Source organism: Notolepis coatsorum (assembly GCF_963971535.1).
Source record: "Notolepis coatsorum genome assembly, chromosome: 2".
In the NCBI taxonomy this organism is placed as follows: Eukaryota; Metazoa; Chordata; class Actinopteri; order Aulopiformes; family Paralepididae; genus Notolepis; species Notolepis coatsorum.
Genome location: NC_140166.1, coordinates 205,744,996 through 205,767,132, shown reverse-complemented (window position 1 = coordinate 205,767,132; position 22,137 = coordinate 205,744,996). Strand labels below are relative to the sequence as shown.

The window sequence follows — 22,137 nt, the reverse complement described above, 5'->3', positions numbered from 1 at the left end:
TTCTGTGGTACTCAATGTTCATTGTTCAAGACTCTGATGGCCTGGGGGAAGAAGCTGAGCCTAAGCCTCTCTGTCCTAGTAGCTGGGGTTCGCAGGCGTCTGCCTGACCTCAGCAGCTGAAACAGGCTGTTATTGGGGTGGTGGGGGTGTTTCATTATTGACTGTGATGAAGTTGGTCATGAGCAGTAAAACTCCTGTTTTTATACATAATCAGATTGTTTTTAGTAATACTGTGCATGAGCATTACACTAGAGGTTCCAGTAGTGGGCAGCTTGAATTGCCAGGTCCTAAAACCAACGCTTTAAGGAGATCTTTTATTTGTAGAGCATTAACTCTTTGGAATAACCTGCCTCAAAACCTCTGCTGCATTTACAGTAGATTCACTTTAAAAAAGAATCTTAAATTGTTTTTAAATTGTTTTTAACACTGTAAAGTAATTTTTTGTTTTTGTTTGACACTGTAATGTAATTTTAGCTATCTTAATTGTTACAGTAGTTTCATTATGCATTGTGTGACTTTTAATAATTTTGTTTTTGTTTTTTTGTGTGTGGACCCCAGGAAGACTAGCTGGTTGCTATGGCACCAGCTAATGGGGATCCCTAATCAAATCAAATCAAAATCAAATCAAATGTTGAACCTGGGTGCACCACGTCTCACTGATTCCCACCTGCAGAGCACTCGCCTTCCAATCCATGGCCAATCCCACTTTGGAGACGAGGTTCTCCAAAATGGAAAAGCGCACCACTAACACCTGCTCTTCTGATTACTCCAGAACAATCCAGTCGACCAGATACAAATACATTCTGATGCCCAGATGGTGAAGGGCAAGGTTTGTGTGTGACCGCCCTGCTATCATAATAAGTTCTGGCAAAACATTGGAAAGAACGCGCCAGACCGCTTCCACCACGGGAGGAACACGGCGCCAGAGGGGAGTTGATTGACGCTTGTGTGTGATAGCAGGTTTAGCCGCCATGGACGTAGACAGAGAGCGACAGGGGAGACACCTTGGACTCTGACTGTGTGTATGTGAGGAGGGGGGAGGTTATGATGACTAGTTCCCTTTCCTGGAGGAGGTGGTGGGAATACGGTGCATAATGTTCTACTCTTTATTCACATGAGCAACATTAACCGCATCAGCAGCATATGTGGATGCTCCTTCCACTGCCAGCTGTGCCCACGTCGGTGCCAGCTTGCACTGCGGAGCTCTGCAGGCCCCGTTCTCCATCCATGGAAGCGGGAAGCAGGTGGAGCGGCCCAGGGCAGAGTGCGCCCACCGAGGCAGAAGCGTAGCGCCTTTAGCCCATGCCTTGGGCAATGCTTGCTGCGCTGCTTAGCCATTTGCTCCTGGTTCTTGAATGGGAGGAGACGGGGTATGAGGCATTTCTTATCCTTCTCTGCCTTGACTAGATTTTCCATCATCTTGTGCCAGTTTTCACCGACCAGGGAGTTGTAGGAAATGGCTCTGAACAGCAGGTGGCGCTCTGCCTTGGCCTCTTGTTTCTATGATGATGAGAAATAATGTTGCTGGATGACTGCCACAACCCAGGAGAACTGTGTTAAAACCTTCGTAGGGGGAGGAGCACACGTCCGTGACATCGTCCTTCTTGACAAACTCCAGATAAGAAGCCAGTGAACCAGCGGTGCGCGCTGCCGCGCCCGACATGCGGCGGAGAATTTCATCATTGGTCCTCATTCTCGAATGTGTTCGTAAGTACCTTTGTAAATATCTTGGTAAAAAGTTCTTACTAACACGTTTACGAAAATACTCCTCTGGATTCCTGAACGCGTGAAACGGTCTCCGTAAGTGGCCAAAAATCATCACAGCTGGGTTCCCATGAATGAAAAACTTCAACTTGTTCTTAAACTGGAAGCGTGTTCTCGTACACCTTCATTTGCATACAGGAACACCCGGCAGCTCCTTATAAGGAGAGGCTATCCATTGCATCTGCTTTGTGCTGCTGACCCTTATGGGGGAAATATTCAACAGGTAGCGCGGAAGCGATTTGCAACTGATCAAAATGAGATTAGATTCAAATGTATTGTCATTATACAGCACAAGTACAATACAACATCCAACCAGAGTGCAAATGCAACAGTAAAGTGCAATAGTAACATACAATGCACAGGTGATTAAACTGGGTATATCTTTCTTTTTTGTAATTGTGCGTTTTATTTGGGCCAGGGTGGACGCAAGCACTTCCACCACCACCGTGGTCCTCTCCTGGCTGTTAGCGAACCTCTCCAGGCTGTTGGAGACCCTCTCCTGGCTGTCCAGCATCGCCTGGACCGTGTTGTCACGGGCACGGGCATGCGTGGCACAGCTGGTGGGCGGGGGGCTGCGGTGTACTTGCTGTATGATGACAATACATTTTAATCAAATCAAATTTGCTGCCCCCCCCGTCCACCAGCGCTGCCACACATATTCTTTGAGAGAAATTGTAAATTGTATCTAATAATAGTGACAACATCAAGTAAATCTAATTCATGTTTAAAGGCTTTATTCATCCTACATCCGTGCAATTAATTGCTGTCGGACTTGGACAGCAGGCTGTTGAGGTCCAGGTAATGCTGGACAGCCAGGAGAGGGTCGCTAATAGCCAGGAGAGGTTCACTAACAGCCAAGAGAGGACCGCGGTGGTGATGGAAGCGCTTGTTGGAATGTTTCTTCACTGGCTCTTACATGTATACAATAAGCAATGTAAAGAAATGCTAATAAAACCAACAATAAATAATATAATGGAGAACAAGGTGGTATATGGATGGTATACGCGATTGGGTACAGTTCTTATTTATTTATTTACTTTCATTTATTATTTACAGCTAGCCATATCACTGAAGAAGGACATTGTCCGAAACATGTCTGCTATTTATTCAGGCTGCCATTAAAAAACATTGAACCTGTGAGTGCTGGTCCGGCTACCCTGCTTTTTGATATACTTTATTTACTTTCAGACATGGTCCGTTGAGGCATGACTAGCCTATATACGTAATAGTGATTGTTAATGATACAAATATTGTCGTATTTATTATCATTATAATTATTTAATTCTGCGGATGTCTGTAAGATCAAAGTGACGGCAATCCCCAAGGACTTCTCCCACAGACAGTTGTTATAAACTCGGGTGCGCGCCAATACATCGAGACATAGTCGTATTTATTATCATTATAATTATTTAATTCTGCAGATGTCTGTAGAATCGAAGTGACACAATCCCCAAGGACTTCTCCCAAAGACAGCTGTTGAAAACACGGGCGCACACCGGCCTGTCCGACTTACGTCCGATTTACGACTTTCGAGTTCGTAAATCCTACAACGAATTTACAATACAAACCCATTCGAGAACGCTGAATAAGTTTGTAAAATTTTGTTACGAAGGAATTCCTTGGTAACTTTCACGTATGTCCGTTCGAGAATGAGGACCATTGAAGCTAGGGCGGTCAGATGGGCCTTCTGTCCTGCCACAGAGAAGGACTGTGGAGCCACGACTGGACTCATCCCGTCTTCGAGGCGAGGAAGCTCTCGTTGCACTTGTTCAATGAAGCATTCGACCTTAGACACCCTGATGCTACTGCCATGACAGTATTTCACTCTGCTCTAGGATCAGTGTATTTTTTGGTTATTATATTTTCCTTTCAGAAAGAAGTGTTGAAAACAAATGGTGATTTGATTTTCATTTCAAAATATTTCAAAATATTAAAAAAAAAAAAAAAAAAAAAAAAAAAAAAAAAAAAAAAAAAAATCTGATTCCTGGTCAGAAATGACAGATACTACAGTTAAAAAGGACTTGATTTTCTTTTTCTCCTTTGTAAAACAGAGAAAACAAAAACATAATTCTGAAACCGGAAGTTGTCGTTGACAAAGGCCCAGACATCTCATGTGCCGCTGCTATGGGTGGTCAAAGGGTTAGTTGGATTTTTGGTATGAAGTCGTATGAAATACTTGCCAGTAGTGGAATGGATGCATTAGCCTTTAGCTGACTTACCAGGACTCATGGTAAACATTCTGCCCGTGTTCCGAGCGAGCTGGGCAGCTTCAGACAGGCAGGCAGCACACAGGGTCCAGTAACACAACGGAATACAATAGTCCTCTTATGAATAGCATTTCTGATGCTCCGATTCTTCTCAGGACTGCTGAATGCCAAAGTGCATAGCATGCAGAAACCATCCTCTACTGTCCTCAGTTGCAACATTCACTCATTATACTGTACCAAGTTCCAAATTGCCTCTGGAAGGAATATTCAGCTTTTCCTTTTTTCAGATTTTATTTCCTGTTTTATAAAGGAAAAAAAGAAATCAAGTCCTTTATGCTCAGTGTATTTTTTTGGTCATTCTATTTTCCTTTCAGAAACAGAAATGTCAAATTTTCCAAAAACTATTTGATTCTCATTTCAAAATTCCCAAATGAAAACCAGACATTTATCGTTTTCCTTATCAGAAATAGCAGATATAAAATTAAAAAGGACTTGGTTTTATTTTTCTCGTTTGTAAAACAAAACAATTTAAATTAATAAATAAAAATGAAAAAAGTTATATTCTGAAAAAAATAATTGTCATTGACAAGGCATCTCATGTACTGCGTCCAATGCAATGGATGGTGAATGTGGGACAGGTGGAAGGTGGGTTAAGGTGAAGGGTGGGTTTCTCTGGGATGGTTTTCCACTAGGTGTTGGAACACTGCTCCATCTGTCGGCCTGCCAGGTGGTGAAGCATGAGCTTTACACCAGTAGCCACAAGCAGGGGCGTCATTTTGTTATGGCAAGGTATGGCACTCGCCATACCTTGGCAAATAAAAAATAAAATTATTATTTTTTTATTTTTTTTATAATTACATTTTTTTTTATGTTGATTTAGAATTTGAATGTCAACATTATGAACGAAGCTTCGAACTATTCGGTACAGCCCTAGCATGTTTTGATATTGTCAATTATCTCACTTTTACTAGGTGACTTTTACTACTAACTCAAATATGCCAAAAAAAAAGGAAAATGGACATACAGACGTTTTTTAATCAAAGGGCAGCAGAGACAAGTGATACAGGGACACAGGTAAGGTCTTACAATGGCTTAGTGATTATAACAGTGCAGTTCAGCATTCAGTAACCCATACTTTTTGTGAACGTGTTTTTGATACTACATTCTGTTGAACACACACCTCAAAACCGTACCTAAGGAAAATTGGCTCAATTGCAAGAAAAATAATAGACAGTTATGATATTACATTCTGCATAAATTGTATGCAAAATATTGTGGTTCCCTGCTTTAGTCTGTTGACACATTTCTATACTAAAAATGCTTGTGTAGTCCTGTGTCATACCTAAATGTCATATAAGTGAATTGTATAGAAACAACTCACCAAAAGTGACTATTGCGCAACTGATTTGACAAAAAAAAATCCACCAAGGGGGTGAAACCCCCCTTTCACCCCCCCCCCCCCTAATTGCCATACCTTGGCTTTTACTGAAATGACGATGCTTGGCATTGGTGCAGCATGGTGATGTTACACTAAGGCCCCGTTTAGACGGAAACGCTAGCAGGTGAATCCGCAAAAATATTTTTTCGGATGTGCCTTTCGTTTATACGGAAACAGCGTTTTTACGGGGTGAAACCGCAAAAAAGTGAGACTACCTTCCAGGGTGGAATTCCTAGAAACGCAAAAGCTTTGCGCTCTCGTCTAAACTGTTAAAACGTATAAATCTGATAAAACGATGACGAAAGGTTTGTCACGGCTCTGGTCGCGCGTACTGCTTACGTCACAGGTAGCAGGTATGCGCCAGTAGCCGAGACGTAAACAAAGCAAGTATGTCTGACTTATATCAACGGAGATCACCTGAAGGCTACATTGGCAGTACTTTTAACCCTTTCACTGCCACACGACAGAAGGTTAACCCTTTACTATCACACAACCGGCTGTCGTGTGGCAGTGAAAGGGTTAAATACACAAGAATCTGTCCCGCGGCGTGAGTGGACCCACTGTCTGTGAGTGACTCTGCTTTGGTGCAATCACATTCCCCATCCACAGTCTGCGAATCAGAGGCAGAGTAGGGCGGGTCTTCACAGCACGTCATGTGACATATGCGCCAATCGTGTAACAGTGGGGCTCCGTCGTCTCGAGTCGTTACAGCGTCGTCTGCACGCAGAATTCCATCCCAAAACGCTTGTCTAAACGTAAAATTAAAAGTGAAACCGCAAGATGACTTTTGCGGTTTCTGTTCACAAAACGCTCGTCTAAACGGGGCCTAAGTCTGTGGAAATCCATTTCATGAAGCTCCTGTAAAACAACTTGTGCTGATGTTGCTTCTTGAGTTAGAAAAACAGTTATTGTTCTCTGGTGTCCTTTGTATAATAGGTTGGGACCGGATGGTCACGGGCTCGGGGTGGGGGGGGCCCGCGGTTCGGGACCTCAGCGGGTCGTGGCGTTAAAGAGGCTGATGCTTTGACTCGCTGGGGGACCGGATTCGGGGTCCTCGAGGGTTGGGAACCATGGCAGCTGGGTATGGGGATGGAGGGGGCACGGGATGGTCATTGTGCATTCTGTCTCAATTAGTGTCTTGTCATGATGTGTTAAGTTGATGTCTTATGTTATCTTTTTATGTATTATTATTATTATTATTATTATTATTATTATTATTATTATTATTATTATTATTATTATTATTATTATTATTATTATTATTATTATTATTATTATTATTATTATTATTGTACTGTGATATTCTTGTTGTTGTTGTTTCATGTTTGAAGAAAGAAAATAAAAAGATTTGATAAAAAAAAAAAAAATTTTGCTGATGTTGCTTCTATGTAGTTAAAACAGTTCTTGTGCTGATGTTGCTTCTAGAGGTAGTTAAAACAGTTATTGTGCTGATGTTGCTTCTAGAGGTAGTTAAAACAGTTATTGTGCTGATGTTGCTTCTAGAGGTAGTTAAAACAGTTATTGTGCTGATGTTGCTTCTAGAGGTAGAAAAGCAGTTATTGTGCTGATGTTGCTTGCTGTGCTTCAGCAGTGCAGCTCTGTGAGCCTGTGTGGTCCAGCTATGTGAGCCTGTGGTCCAGCTCTGTGAGCCTGTGGTCCAGCTCTGTGAGCCTGTGTGGTCGACCACATCGTGGCTGAGCTGTTGCTGTTTCCACTTCACAAATAACAGCACAGTTGACCGTGGCAGCTCTAGTAGAACAGAAATGTCGCTTACTGACGAAAGTGCTATGATGCTGCCTCACTGAAAGGTGGCATGCTATGATGCTGCCTCACTGAAAGGTGGCATGCTATGATGCTGCCTCACTGAAAGGTGGCATGCTATGATGCTGCCTCACTGAAAGGTGGCATGCTATGACGCTGCCTCACTGAAAGGTGCCATGCTATGATGCTGCCTCACTGAAAGGTGCCATGCTATGATGCTGCCTCACTGAAAGGTGCCATGCTATGATGCTGCCTCACTGAAAGATGCCATGCTATGATGCTGCCTCACTGAAAGGTGGCATGCTATGATGCTGCCTCACTGAAAGGTGGCATGCTATAACGCTGCCTTACTGAAAGTCACTGAGCTCTTCAGTACAGCCCATTCTACAGCCAATATTTGCTTACTGAGATTGCATGACGGTGTGCATGATTTTATACACCTGTTGGTGATGGGTGTGGCTAAGATAATGACTTATTAATGACTTGCTTGCAGTCAACATGTACGAAACGGATAGTTTTTTCATCAGTACATTTCCGTTTTATACCGTTTTGAATACAAGTATAGTTTTGAAGATTTCTAGTGATTCCAGACAAATCCGTGAAAATAGCCCTTTACTGGAATACACAAAACACGTTGTCATTTTTCGGCCTATTTATGAATCGTTTTCAAATAAACGCTAGATTATCGATAGTATATGTGTACTTATGCACGCTAGAGAAGCGGGCTGAAAAATCAATTATCTATGCCCTGCCTGGCGCTAACGTTACGCACACACACATACACACATATGAGACACGTTGTGAAATCTGTGAAAAAACATCTGATTACCCCAAGACTGGTAAAATAAAGTCCTTACCAAGATTAATCCAATTCCTGATCGCCATTCCAAATATCGATCGTGTTTATTGATCCAACGTTAGACCTCACAACAGATCATCCACGCTGCTTTTGGTTGCCTCAATGAATGCAATAGTCTCAGGTTACATGGCTCAGAAGTCAAATGTGGAGCCCGGAGTTTTTTTTTCTCATGCATTTCCATTGACTCCATTCCAATGGGTGCAATACCATCCGGGAGACGATAGGGGGCGGTATTTGTCCTTTTCGAGCTCAGAGCCAGTCCAAATGATAACGTGATGCTGGATGGATGAAAAATGAATGGATATCGCTAATAAAAGAAATAACGATTAAATAACGAGATTTCTCGTCATTGGCACTCAACGCATGGCGGCCAACAACGAGATTTCTCGTCGTTGGCACCCAATGTGTTAATGTCATGAGTATTAATATTTCAGCTTCAGATGTATAATTTTATTTATTAGTGTGTCAGGGCACCCTCTCTGGGCACAGCCAACTCTCAGTGGGCTGAGGGGGCGTGGCCTTCTGTTCAAAATGTGAAGTTCCTCAGGAGTTCCTCGAAGATCCCCTGGGTTTGCTCAAGAACCTATGGGTTCCTCAAAGTCCTGAATGGTGTCTGTGAGAACCTTTGGGAGCTCTGTGTCCTCTCAGCTAGATGTGATTGATGGGCCAATCAGACTAACCCATTTGTATTATGTAATATTTCAGAGGAAGAAGATTGGATATTTGAAATTACTTGATGGAGAATAGATATCAAAGGGCTTTAGTTCTAAATAGTTCTAAACATCTTTTTATGGCAATATACCTTCTGTTAAAAACAAGATTGAAAACATTATTTTCATTGTACAGTATATTTAACCACATTGGAGACCCATTGCATTGGATACATGTGAGGCCTGGTCCTTGTCAACGACAACTTCCGGTTTTGGAATATTGTTTTTAGTTTTAGTTTTCTTATTATTTAATTTTCTCTTTTACAAAGAAGAAAAAGAAAACCAAGTAGTTTTTAAAATGTTGTATCTACCTTTCTGACCAGAAAGAATTAGCATTTTTGATTTTGAAAATCTAATAAAATCGACATTCCATTCTTTTATTTGTTGTTCCCGAAAGGAAAATAGAATGACCAAAAAAATACACTGAGCTTTTAAACGTTCTATCTGCTGTATCCGACACCGACACGGAAGACAAAAAATGCCTCGTATTTCCAGTTTTTCATTTGGGATTTTGAAATGAAAATCAAATCACCATTTACATAATTTGATGTATTAATACATTTGTTGTTGTATTTAAAAAAAAAAAAAAAAAAAATTATTTCTGTTTCTGAAAGTAAAATAGAATGACCAAAAAAATACACTGACCCTGTAGCATCTCCGCACTGTCCACGTAATCAACCACATCTTGGAACGACGGAGTGGAGTAGACGCCTGGGGGGACGGCTGCTTGCTCATGGTCTAGTCGGTTAATTTCCACCACCGGAGGAGGAGGAGGAGGAGGAGGAGGAGGAGGAGGAGGAGGAGGAGGACGAGGAAGAGGAAGAGGAAGAGGAAGAGGAGGAGGACGAGGACGAGGAGGAGGAGGGGAAACTGGGATGTGCCGTACGATAGCTAAGTTGAAAGCTTGGCAGGTGCCGTGGACGAGGGACAATCATGGGCAGATTTGCTCTCGTCACCAGACACTTCTTCAGAAGAACAAAACAGAACACAGGAATAAACCTCTCTCACTGTGTAAATTAGTTGTCTGCCTAGTTTAAGAAAAAAATACTATTATTTGATACTTTTTCCTGCTGGCGTCTTTATTGCAACAGCCGCCCAATGTATTAGCATTCCATAAGCACTGCTAGTTTCTATTGGTGGAGGCGTAGCCAGCCATTCCCGCCAAATATGCAAATATAATGCTCATACAGGAAATGATGCATGCATGCATAGCAAATGACAAAATATTTTAATTTATTTAATGTATTTATTGTACGAATATACAAACATTCAGTCATGCTAGTCCATTCAACCACTTCAGTGCTGCTTCTCAATGGCTGTCAAACTGTCGACTGACTGTGGTTGTACTGGGCATCTCCCAGATGTGCATGTTTATAACTGTATGATTGTGCAGCAGGGCTTTGCAACATGTTATAACCCTCTGAGGTCGCCCAACCCATGGGCGGGTGTGATTAGCACTACCATTACATTTTCAAATCATAATAATAAAAAATAAAAATCATAACACAGAGGCTGAGAGACTCACTTTGTTTCGCTGTTGGTAGACCATCGGCGTACGAATTGGAAGCGCCGTCGCGTGTCAATCTAACCCTTCCAGAAGCTTTATGGTCCGGTCTTGAACTTTCCATAAATGTGTCTCAAATAAATCCATTTAGTTAGATCCACCACTGAATGTATCTTGTGATTATTATTATACATTTTCCGACGACGACGACCACATCTATTAGCCGTTTCCTGGTTGATTCACGGACATGATGTCACACGAATGCCAGGCAGCTCAGCCAATAGACAATTTGTTTTATTGGTGTGAACGTACACTTTTGTACACTAAGGACCAATACTTATATTATTTGGTTTGGAGAGTGTTTGATACTCTATGAATGATTAGCTCCTATAACGAGAAGTATGTTCGATTTTCTGGAAGCAACATATATTGGGGAAGATACCTCCTCAGCACCTGGCTGGTAGCCATGTTAGCACCAGTATGAAGCAGCAATGGTGCTGCCTCATGTACTGTAAGACAATAGGCCTCACATGCGTGCAGACACACACACACACACACACACACACACACACACACACACACACACACACACACACACACACACACACACACACACACACACACACACACACACACACACACACACACACACACACACACACACACACACACACACACACACACACACACACACACACACGGACAGACATACATACATACACATGCATACCCTTACTCTTACTCAAGTACAAGTCAGAGTATCTGGCTAAAAACACACTTGAATAAAAGTAAAAAAGTGTCTACTTTTAAATGTACTTAAGTACTAAAAAGTTAAAGTAAAAACTTTTTTTCTGACTGTCTATTCTTCTGATAGCAGGTGTTTAATCAAATATCCCTGCTTTCTAGTCTTGCACAAGGACCAATCAGCATGGGTATGGGCGGGTTAATTTTGCATTGATGGGGAATTGATTGGCTGTTTTTAAATAAAGTGCAGCCGCAGGATTAATAACGTTAACGTTAGTTCGGCCAGAGAAACAAATATACTAATTAAAATGGTTGGACCTGCGAGATTTGTATTTTGTAGGTCTGCATTTTAAATGTAAGGAGTAAAAAGTATGTTTTTTTTCTCTGAAATGTAATTGAGTAAAAGTAGAAGTACAGTATACAAACCTAATAATACTTGAGTAAAGTACAAATCCCCCAAAACAGTACTTAAGTATTGTAACAAAGTACAATTACTCAAGTACTTTACACCCCTGCCCTTAGTGTAAAACACACTGTCGGTGAACTCACCCCCTAGCATGAGAAGCTGTGCTACCATCAGTAGTAAAGTAGAAGAATTATTTTGAAAACACAACTACAATGAGCGACTCAGCATCTCCCACTGTTCCAGCCAGGCAGCAAGAGTGTACAAAACGTCTTTGCACGGGGATGAGATCACACCGACGACATTGAATCGCTAAATTCCCATGCGTTCCAGGCGAGAACAACAATCCCTCTCTCCTCAAACGGCTTATAGGACAACTGCTGCTGATGTCTGCTACAATCCCTTTTAGCCTCCCTCGAGTCAGCCTTTCTAACGTTAGCTTAGCTTAGCTTAACGTCCGCGAGCTGCCCCAAGCCTGTATGGCGCCTTGACCTTCCTAGCCACCCGGCACCACCACCATCACAACCACCACCGCTACCATGAAGGAAACCACCGCCGTCTGGCAGGGCTTTTGTTCCAGCCAGAGACAATCTGATTCCACTCATTATCCCGGCTCCTAAAAAAGGGAGGCCAATTATATTGCTTTTAATCAAGACCTTGCTTCGTTAAATTGGCCTGTCTGGAAAAGGCCTCTAGGTCCCCGGTCGTGGGAGAAGTCTCAAGTGAAAGCCTTTTCGATTCACCGTTACATGCAGGTAGAACCGCAATGCCACTTCAGCAGGCTTATCGGAGGTCACAGCAAAGCCTCTCGCAGCTCATCAGCTCATCAAGGTCATCGGCCGAGCTTTTAATTGCTATAGCCACTGAGTCACAGTTAGCGCGGGGGCTTCGACAAAATCCAACGCTAATCTAGCTTGACAGTCATGGAGGGAAATGGGAACTCCTGTGATGTTACCCCATCAGGAAACGGGGTATCCCAGGAGAGGACGTGGGCCCCAGAGGGAGGTGCTACTTAGCGAGCGACGAGCTGTGGCTGTGCAGAGGAGGCACGAGGAAACACACAGGGGTGGCTGTGCAGAGGAGGCACGAGGAAACACACAGGGGTGGCTGTGCAGAGGAGGCACGAGGAAACACACAGGGGTGACTGTGGAGAGGAGGCACGAGGAAACACACAGGGGTGACTGTGCAGAGGAGGCACGAGGAAACACACAGGGGTGACTGTGGAGAGGAGGCACGAGGAAACACACAGGGGTGACTGTGGAGAGGAGGCACGAGGAAACACACAGGGGTGACTGTGCAGAGGAGGCACGAGGAAACACACAGGGGTGACTGTGGAGAGGAGGCACGAGGAAACACACAGGGGTGACTGTGCAGAGGAGGCACGAGGAAACACACAGGGGTGACTGTGCAGAGGAGGCACGAGGAAACACACAGGGGTGACTGTGGAGAGGAGGCACGAGGAAACACACAGGGGTGGCTGTGCAGAGGAGACACGAGGAAACACACAGGGGTGACTGTGGAGAGGAGGCATGAGGAAACACACAGGGGTGGCTGTGCAGAGGAGGCATGAGGAAACACACAGGGGTGACTGTGGAGAGGAGGCACGAGGAAACACACAGGGGTTACTGTGCAGAGGAGGCATGAGCAAGGTGCAAGGGTGGCTACGTTGGGTCACTACAGGAAAAGTGTATAATGGCCAAACATTGGAAAGGAAGGAAGTGTAACTGGAAGAAAACACGTTGGCAACGTCTGTATCAGATCAGCGACCTACTTATTTACTGTGCTGGAGGAGAATCTGTGAGCTCAGAATCTTGCACCCTCGTTTCCGAGTTGCAGCTGGATTAAATCTGGGGTTTTAATAACACCATGGTGTGATCTAATATAATAAAAAAATACCTTGCAGGCTAGATTTGATCACGTTGACATCCATCTGAAGACAGTCCCCCCCGGGGACACTTTGAATGTTTATTTGGAGTCCAAGCTGCTGGAACCCTATTGGTGGGATTATTCTTCGTTTTCTCTGCTAAGTGTCTGAAGCTCAGAAACCAACAGTAGATCAACCAAATTCGGTAGGTGGGTTCCTATGGGCGCTACAAATCACCCATGAACTACAAATCACCCATGTCAGCCCGATGGTGGCACTATGACAAAGGGTCAAGCTTAAAAACTCCCATACCCTATCTCAGATCAACACAAAACGTCATATACTGTACCTATGCAGCTGAATGTGCTCTACAGATTTATCTTGGACCATTGCCATCATTTTGACAAATGTTTTTGCCAAGTAGTTTTCACATACAGGGAATTGTATTTGGTCATTTTTGGTGCAACATTAACGGACAGACAATTACAGTGGAATACAATTAAAAGGTGGAATAAGATGGAATATAAACTAAATTAGAATAGAAGCATCAATAGAATAGAATAGAATTATACAATAAAAAAAATAGGCCAGGGCTGTACAACTGTGCACGGTGTGGTCAAGTATACACTAATTAGAATAAACATTTAAATAGTGTATGATGTTGTAGGAACACTAATGAGTGTTTGAAGCCCCATATCTATATTGTCTTGACTACATAAAGGTGGCGTATATTCACACACATTATTGTAGAGTATAAATAGAAGAGTTGAGAATTGGATACCATCTGATCTCAGGTAAGGAATCTATGTTATCAGTATTAGGATAATCAGACTCGTTTTCTGCTCGCGGTCAGGAAATAGGAGAATCGATTTTCAACTGGCGGCACGAGCGTGCATGCGTACACATATACTATCGATCATCTAGCGTTTATTTGAAAACGATTCATAAATAGGCCGAAAAATGACAACGTTCTAGAATATTCCAGTAAAAGGCGATTATCATAGAATGTGTTGTTTTTTCCGTGAAAACAAGTGATTTTCAAAATGCTATCAAACGGAAATGAAGCGATAAAAAAACAATCTGCTACGACAATGTTGACTGGAAAATGAGTTTTTGATAAGCGACGGGCAGATTAGACACATAGCCATAATTTAAAACATAGATTAGGCGATATTAACGTTAACATTGGAGTGGATGTGGGCATTCAAGGGGGTAAAAAGGAAAACACGGCTGGCTCTCAAAGTGTTAAGCCTCATGGCGTTTTGGCATTAAGCCTCATGGCGTTTGGCATTAAGCCTCATGGCGTTTGGCATTAAGCCGTATGTGCCAAACACCATAAGGCTTAATGCCAAACGCCATGAGGCTTAATGGCTAAGTTTCAATGTCCTATATGCCCAAATGCTTGGAGCCCTGCTAATTGCGGCTTGTGGCTATATTCTAATTATATAATCATGTTGTGTTTATCAAAGCAAGTATGTGGAAGACCTCTTCTCAAGCATTGAATCCATTAGGCTGGGATGTCATTCACATAGACAAAGCAAGTACACTCCTAATTACAGTAGATAAAGAGCAATCTGAAGGAATTATATACAGTATATACTGTGTACAGTACAAGTGTGGTTGGCATCAAAGCGAAAGAATAATGTCTCTTCCAGCTTTTTGTTTGACAGATATCAGCATTGTGCTGAATCAGCATGTCTTATAACATCCTGTACGCCACCTCCGGGTTGCTTCCTCGTAGAGACACGGAGACCGACAGACGGGTCTCTAAATTGTTTTTGTTTCACTTCATCAACCTCTGACACATCCTAACTCCATCCCACCGTCACCTCAAAAGAAACCTGTACGGGTGTCAGCGCTGCCGGCCGGCATTACTGTCTTTCAGACACCGTAGTGGGCTCAGTTCTAAATCATTACTGTCTTTCAGACACCGTAGTGGGCTCAGTTCTAAATCATTACTGTCTTTCAGAGGCTGTAGTGTCGCTCAGTTCTAAATCATTACTGTCTTTCAGAGGCTGTAGTGTTGCTCAGTTCTAAATCATTACTGTCTTTCAGAGGCTGTAGCGTCGCTCAGTTCTAAATCATTACTGTCTTTCAGAGGCTGTAGCGTCGCTCAGTTCTAAATCATTACTGTCTTTCAGAGGCTGTAGCGTCGCTCAGTTCTACAGTATGAGACATAATTTTGGAATGGCCACCATGCACCTCCATCATAATGTTCTAAGCCCTTATACACAGTTTGAATAGGCGTCTAACCAAAAAACAATGTGTATAGATAGAAGATAGATAGAAGATAGACAACACAATACAAACGCCACACAGGCACAAAAAGTATTTTTAAATAAAAAAGCCCAATACTGTACATAGGCAAAAAGAGAAACAACAACAACAAAAACAGGGACAGAGCCCAGTACCATGGTTAACATTTAAATCTAAGAATTCATCAGGGCAATGGCATGTGGGATGAAGGACTTCTTAAATATGTTTTTTTTTATTATTATTTATGATTAGAAAATCTTGACACACAGAGCTGAGCTGCATCTCAAATTAATCTTCAGGTTCCCAGCTTTCAGATGATGTCACCACTTCTATGTATGTTCTATGTGTCTCCCCCTAAAGATGCCCTGTCCCCCCTAAAATAAAATAAATAAGGAAATAAATAATAATAATAAAAAATTTGTGACACAAGATGGGTAGCCAGCCAGCACAATTCTGCAACTCTCGTGCACTTGAGTTCTTTTTGCAGATGCAGGGAGAAGTAGCATGGAGTAAGCTCTGCTGTTGAGCACACGGTTTAACCCTTTGTGACGAGCCTTGTGGTGTTCAGGCTCGACACGGACCAAAACAAACAATTCCAATGTCCACACAAGCACAATTTCAATAAACAGGTGATATTTATTGATCTGCAGTACAAGTCCGATGGGCAATAGAGTGGTCATATAACAGTCCAGGGTCAATACACGTTCCAGGCTCTCGTACAAAAAGGGAATGTTCAATACTCGGGGTTTGTCGTCCGGTACAGGGTCAGTTTCACAAGGGGGTTATCTCAGCCACTCCAAGGTCCAGTAACACAAACACCTTCTCACTCTAATCTCTCCTTAAAACTACCTCTTAACTCACAAACTCAGTATATCACTCTCTCTCTACGAACTCTGCTCCTTCCTCACCTCCACTCAACTCTTCTCTGTCTCTCCTAGGGTTTTATGCTATATGTCTCTGTGTGTGTGTGCACTGTGTGGGATGTGGGTGATCACGTGGTGCACAGGTGTATTCAACCAGTCCCAATCAACTCCTCCATTCTCTCCTCTGCCCATGGCAGTAGTATCTCCCTTCCTCCACGTAGCCATGGGACGCATTGAGACGGCGGATGATATCTGCCACACTTTCATTACCATGACACTACAGACGGTTAACCGATCAATGGTCCTCGTGGGGGTAGTGCTCCCTCTTAACTAGGGCTGAACGATTAATCGATTTTAAATCGAAGTCGTGTTTTGAAATGATGCGATTAGCAAATCGCAAAGCCTGCGATTTGGGAAACGTTATACAGCGAGTCTGATTCAAGGTTTTTTTTCTCGCGTGCCAGTCATGCTTACCAATCTGAAGTGCTGTGCTCTCATTGCTCACTAATCAGAAGTAGCCCACGGTAGCTATGTATACGCCCAACAACAACAGCTCGTGAAACACCAGTGTGTGAAGACGTTATAACAGAGTGTGCCTATTTGGTTGCATTTTGCAACGCGAAATAAGTCCCTGCTTTTTTTCTTTCGCTTTTTCTATGTGCAGTGAAAACTCCACTTTGATGTGACTTTGGATCCTCGTCATTCCTGATGCTCACGTCTGGGGAAACTAACGTTAGCCGCTAACACTAACTAAGCTAACAGACAGAGAAAACAGCGGAGTTCCAATAGTAGGGAACTCCCCCTCCCTCTCGCTACTGTAAGTTCAATTAACGTTTAAGTAGCAAATGAGGATAATAAACATTTAACTTCATTAGCTGAAATATTCTAAAATCATCTACTCGTCTACTGTAAGCCATTCTCCCTTTCTGTGTGTGTGTGTGTGTGTGTGTGTGTGTGTGTGTGTGTGTGTGTGTGTGTGTGTGTGTGTGTGTGTGTGTGTGTGTGTGTGTGTGTGTGTGTGTGTGTGTGTGTGTGTGTGTGTGTGCGTGCGTGTGTGTGTGTGTGTGTGTGTGTGTGTGTGTGTGTGTGTGTGTGTGTGTGTGTGTGTGTGTGTGTGTGTGTGTGTGTGTGCGTGCACTTGCGTCCCATATCGTCAGAGGAGTTTGATTGCCAGATAATGTTGATATTTAAACATAAATAAATGTGTCATGCAACATACAAAAAATTGTTGTAGGAACGGTTTGGGAGAGGGAGGTAGGGAGGGGTTTGAGGTTATGTGTTGTGAAGTTTAGACTTCAGAGACAGAGAGTAAAGTACAGAAAAATGGTACAGTTGGGTACCGGTATCGATTCCCAGGTAAAAAGAAAAATGTCCAGGCTCGGTGTCCCGAGCAGACCCACCGCGTAGGCCAGATGCAAGTTGGCTGGTAAAAAAAAATATTATTTATCACAAATGTAATTGCAATCGCAATATCTGTCAGAAAAATCGCAATTAGATATTTTCCCCAAAATCATGCAGCCCTACTCTTAACCCTTTCACTACCACATTACAAAGGGTTAACCCTTTCACTATCACACTACAGAAGGTTAACCCTTTCATTACCACACTACAGACGGTTAACTGAAAGGGTTAAGATGAATGAAAGACAGGAGGGCATAATTATATTTCTGCCAACCAGAACAGATCATGCCAACTTCTGATATTACCAAGCCCTGCCCAGCACTACACCAGACAACCATGAGGACAAGATGCGGATTCATTATGACACCGGATTCATGCCAAGATATTTAATCCACCCAATAGGGTTTCATTGTGTGGGCAATATCACTTCCATGCACCACAATTATGCAAACAGAGCAGTTTATTTATGATTAATGAATATACATCATATGGATTATACTGGCACATGTATATGAGGAGGCAGAGCACAAAATGAGAAATGGCAAAAGGGAGGGGATATATAGGGCAGCCATGTCTGCTTCCCCAAGCAAAACGCCTACTGCGCTAATCTATTAGTATTTCTATTCCATTCTATTCTATCTGACCTGTTTTGCCAACTTGGAGACTGTAAAATGGAGATGTAAAATAAGTGGCCTGGATTTCACGCTTAGGCAATAATATAAAATGCTTCTGAGTAAATAAAATGAAATGATATGACGTACGGCGTCAACCGTGTTGCCTGGGAGATCAAAGGCTTGTTTCAGTCTGTGTTAATTTGCTGTGATATGAAGCGAGCAAAGCGCAGAGGTACATAATATGTACGCAGCCGGGAACCAGTGAGGTTAAAGGCAGACAGGAAGACGGTCACGCGAGAGGACACTGTGAATATTCTCTCAAGAGGACACAGGGATGGAAGAAGCAACTGAAGAACTATTCTCGTCTTGCACATGTGCTTTCAAGTGACAGTGACAGACTGAAAAAAGTTTAAGATCCAGGGACTATATTTCAATTTTTTTCTTTCTTCAAAAGGCCCCTTGTGCCCCATCATGCATCTCACTCTTCTGACATATCTCTGTGATCTGACTCGTTCCTCTATTCTAAAAATGTATTTCTTAAGAATTCATTCCAGGATGAAGAACAAGACTGCGCCGGTTTCTGTATTCATCCACATGTTTGAAAAGCACTTAAACAGCACAGACACACACACACACACACACACACACACACACACACACACACACACACACACACACACACACACACACACACACACACACACACACACACACACACACACACACACACACACACACACACACACACACACACACACACACACACACACACACACACACACACACACACACACACACACACACACACACACACACACACACACACACACACACACACACATACTTTAAACTGGCTTCAAGGAAAAAAGCGTTGTCACTGTCAAGATAAACATCTGTCTGTTATGCAAGCGAGCAGTGTGGCTAAGCGCCCCATTACTGACAGATAAAGCATCTGTTTCGCATTGACTGGACATTTGCTGCTAGATTGACCCGCAAAATGGCTAAACATTGCATTGTATCTCCTTTGTGATCTGGCTCCTATGGGTTCCATACAGTACAGTGTGATGGTACACAGTAACAGAGAAGCACATGCAGTACAGTGTGATGGTACACAGTAACAGAGAAGCATGTGAATCATCATTATTACAGTCTGGCATGAAAGCATGGAGGTTTGTGAATGTGATGAAAGGGAAATGCACACACACACACACACACACACACACACACACACACACACACACACACACACACACACACACACACACACACACACACACACACACACACACACACACACACACACACACACACACACACACACACACACACACACACACACACACATACATACATACATACCACACACATACCACACACACACACACACACACACACACACACACACACACACACACACACACACACACACACACACACACACACACACACACACACACACACACACACACACCACACACACATACCACACACACATGCACACACATTCAGAGTAACATGTTCAAAGGTTCTTTGTCTGTTACATCAAAACATCATTATATGAACTGCTTCTTATACTGCTGTCTGATTGACATGGCATTTTCTTGTGTGTCTTATGATTACTGCCCTGTAGAGAGATGTAATGGTAATGAAATTAACGTTTTGGAAGTATTTAACAAGGACTTTGCAATGATTAAAAGGCCAAACTTTGCCAAAACTAATATTGGATTACTTATATCCTAGACTACTTGGGTAGTGGGCTACAACCAGCAGGCCAACTGTCCATGAATTCTCCATGAATGTTGTTGCTTAAGTAATATATCATGAAATGTTAAACTTTGCTACCACATAGTAGAGCAGTACATAATACACTGGTCGGTAGTTGAAGTATCTCTTAGTCAGATAACAGTCTCTAATGCATCTAGAACATACTTTTAGGCCTTACAGGTAAAACCTTATTATTTGTAATAATGTGCTCACTATTCAGTGATCTTGTGGGGAAGTATAACATTACATAGGCCATCACATGTTGGGAACTCTTCTGAGATTTCCAGAAGCATTGTGGTGACCTGACCTTCCGATTCACAGATTCTCTCATATAGGTTGAATGTAAGATAACTTATTTAAATCATGTGATAGCGATAGCTATACCCTTGTTCATGTCAGTCAGTTCGTATGTGTTTGTCCAATAACAGCAGGCATAATGTAGATAGAAAGAGGCTACATGAGTTCTCCATGATGTACATTTAAGCACGGATAACATCCACAAGACTAATATATTTTAATGTGAAGATGGCCGTGGTTTAACCGTTTTACTAGTATGGTCCATGATGACCTGTGTGAAGCACGCTGCGTTCACCTGCACAAGTCCTACATTTGCATGTGCACTCTCCTGCCGGCTGCCGTGATATATAGGTGAACGGAGATTAATATTATACACATAACTCTGTTAACTGCATGCCCCTAATTCTCATTGTCTCCTTATTCTATAATTCCAAAAGTTTGGGGTCTTACTACTTTTACTTCTTCAAAGGGGCACTTCACCAAAAAACAACGTTCTCACACACATCCAAACACTTTTTTTTTTTTTTTTTTTAATGTGCACACGTTAATTTAGTTTGACAGTTATTGAGAGCAGGTTATTTTGAATATGGCCAGCTATGATGTCATCCGGGACATTGAATCATTGTGTTGTGTTAATTACATCTCAATAAGATGATAAGGTAGCAGTCTCTATAAGACAAGCTATTGATGTGTTTTCAATTAACACAGGGATGCAATGTCCCCAATGAAATAACTGGTCTCCATATTCCAACGCATTTAGTCACAATAATTGTCAAACTAAATGAATGTGTGCAAAACTGTTTAGAGCTTTTGGATGTGTGTGAAATGATGTGCAAAATAAATCAGCATTGTTATTTTGGTAAAGTGCCCCTTTAATAGTCAATATGAAGTGACCGTAAGCCTATCAGAGCGCCAGCATCAGCCCAGAGATCCAAATAAACAAGTAACCTGTCTAAAACTAATTTCGACAGCTGACTACATCTCAAGAGTGGAACCACTCCACTACCCATGATGAGTATCTGATTGTAGATAATTAGGCATGAGCAGCGATAGGGGAAGCATCTGGTTTACATGCATTTACTTATATGCATAATTAGCCCCATGCAAATGTTACCTTAGACAAATAAATAAATAGTCAAAACAACTGCCATTATACTCTTACCTGCAAATGCCCCTGGTACATATTGAGTATACAGTCAATCGCGGATCTCTCCGACAATGGATTTCAGACTTCTTCCAGGCTTGCGCAAGAGATGCAGCGGTGTTGCACTGTAAAGTGTTCACATGATAGTACATGCAAAGAGTTCTTAACAAGAGCACACGAATGTCTCAGTTCCTTCAGTGAGGCGCCGTCTCGTACTTTGACGCCACTCTTTTGGAGCTGTCCTCGCGTCAAGTGCTGAACCCAGGCGCTGTCCTCGCGTCAAGAGCTGAACCCAGGCGCTGTCCTCGCTTCAAGTGCTGAACCCAGTAGTTTCAGCCATCAAGCCTTTTTCACCGGCGTGTCACAGACAGATGCTAATTGCGAGACGAGGAGCAGGCAGGCTGTCGGACTGCACTTCCAACTAGAACATTCTCCACAGTGCGGTGCACTTGCTTTGGTTCTGTGTAAGTAGCGTTAATACATTCATCGAGTTCGTGTAGGGAGAAATCCTCCGTCACAAGTATTCATCTTGTGCCCATCGCCG

General features: G+C 42.7%; 1 protein-coding gene across 1 annotated transcript in view; it reads right to left on the bottom strand.

Annotated features, from left to right (window-relative positions):
- Window positions 1-21,632, bottom strand: part of pex5la (peroxisomal biogenesis factor 5-like a) — a gene marked incomplete at both ends in the record, with an annotated part of 217,787 nt that extends 196,155 nt beyond the window's left edge. Inside the window, one exon of the mRNA XM_084308478.1 lies at window positions 21,612-21,632. Coding sequence (XP_084164604.1) covers window positions 21,612-21,632 — 21 coding nt within the window. The remainder of the gene's footprint in view (window positions 1-21,611) is intronic.
- Window positions 21,633-22,137: the final 505 nt, after the last annotated feature.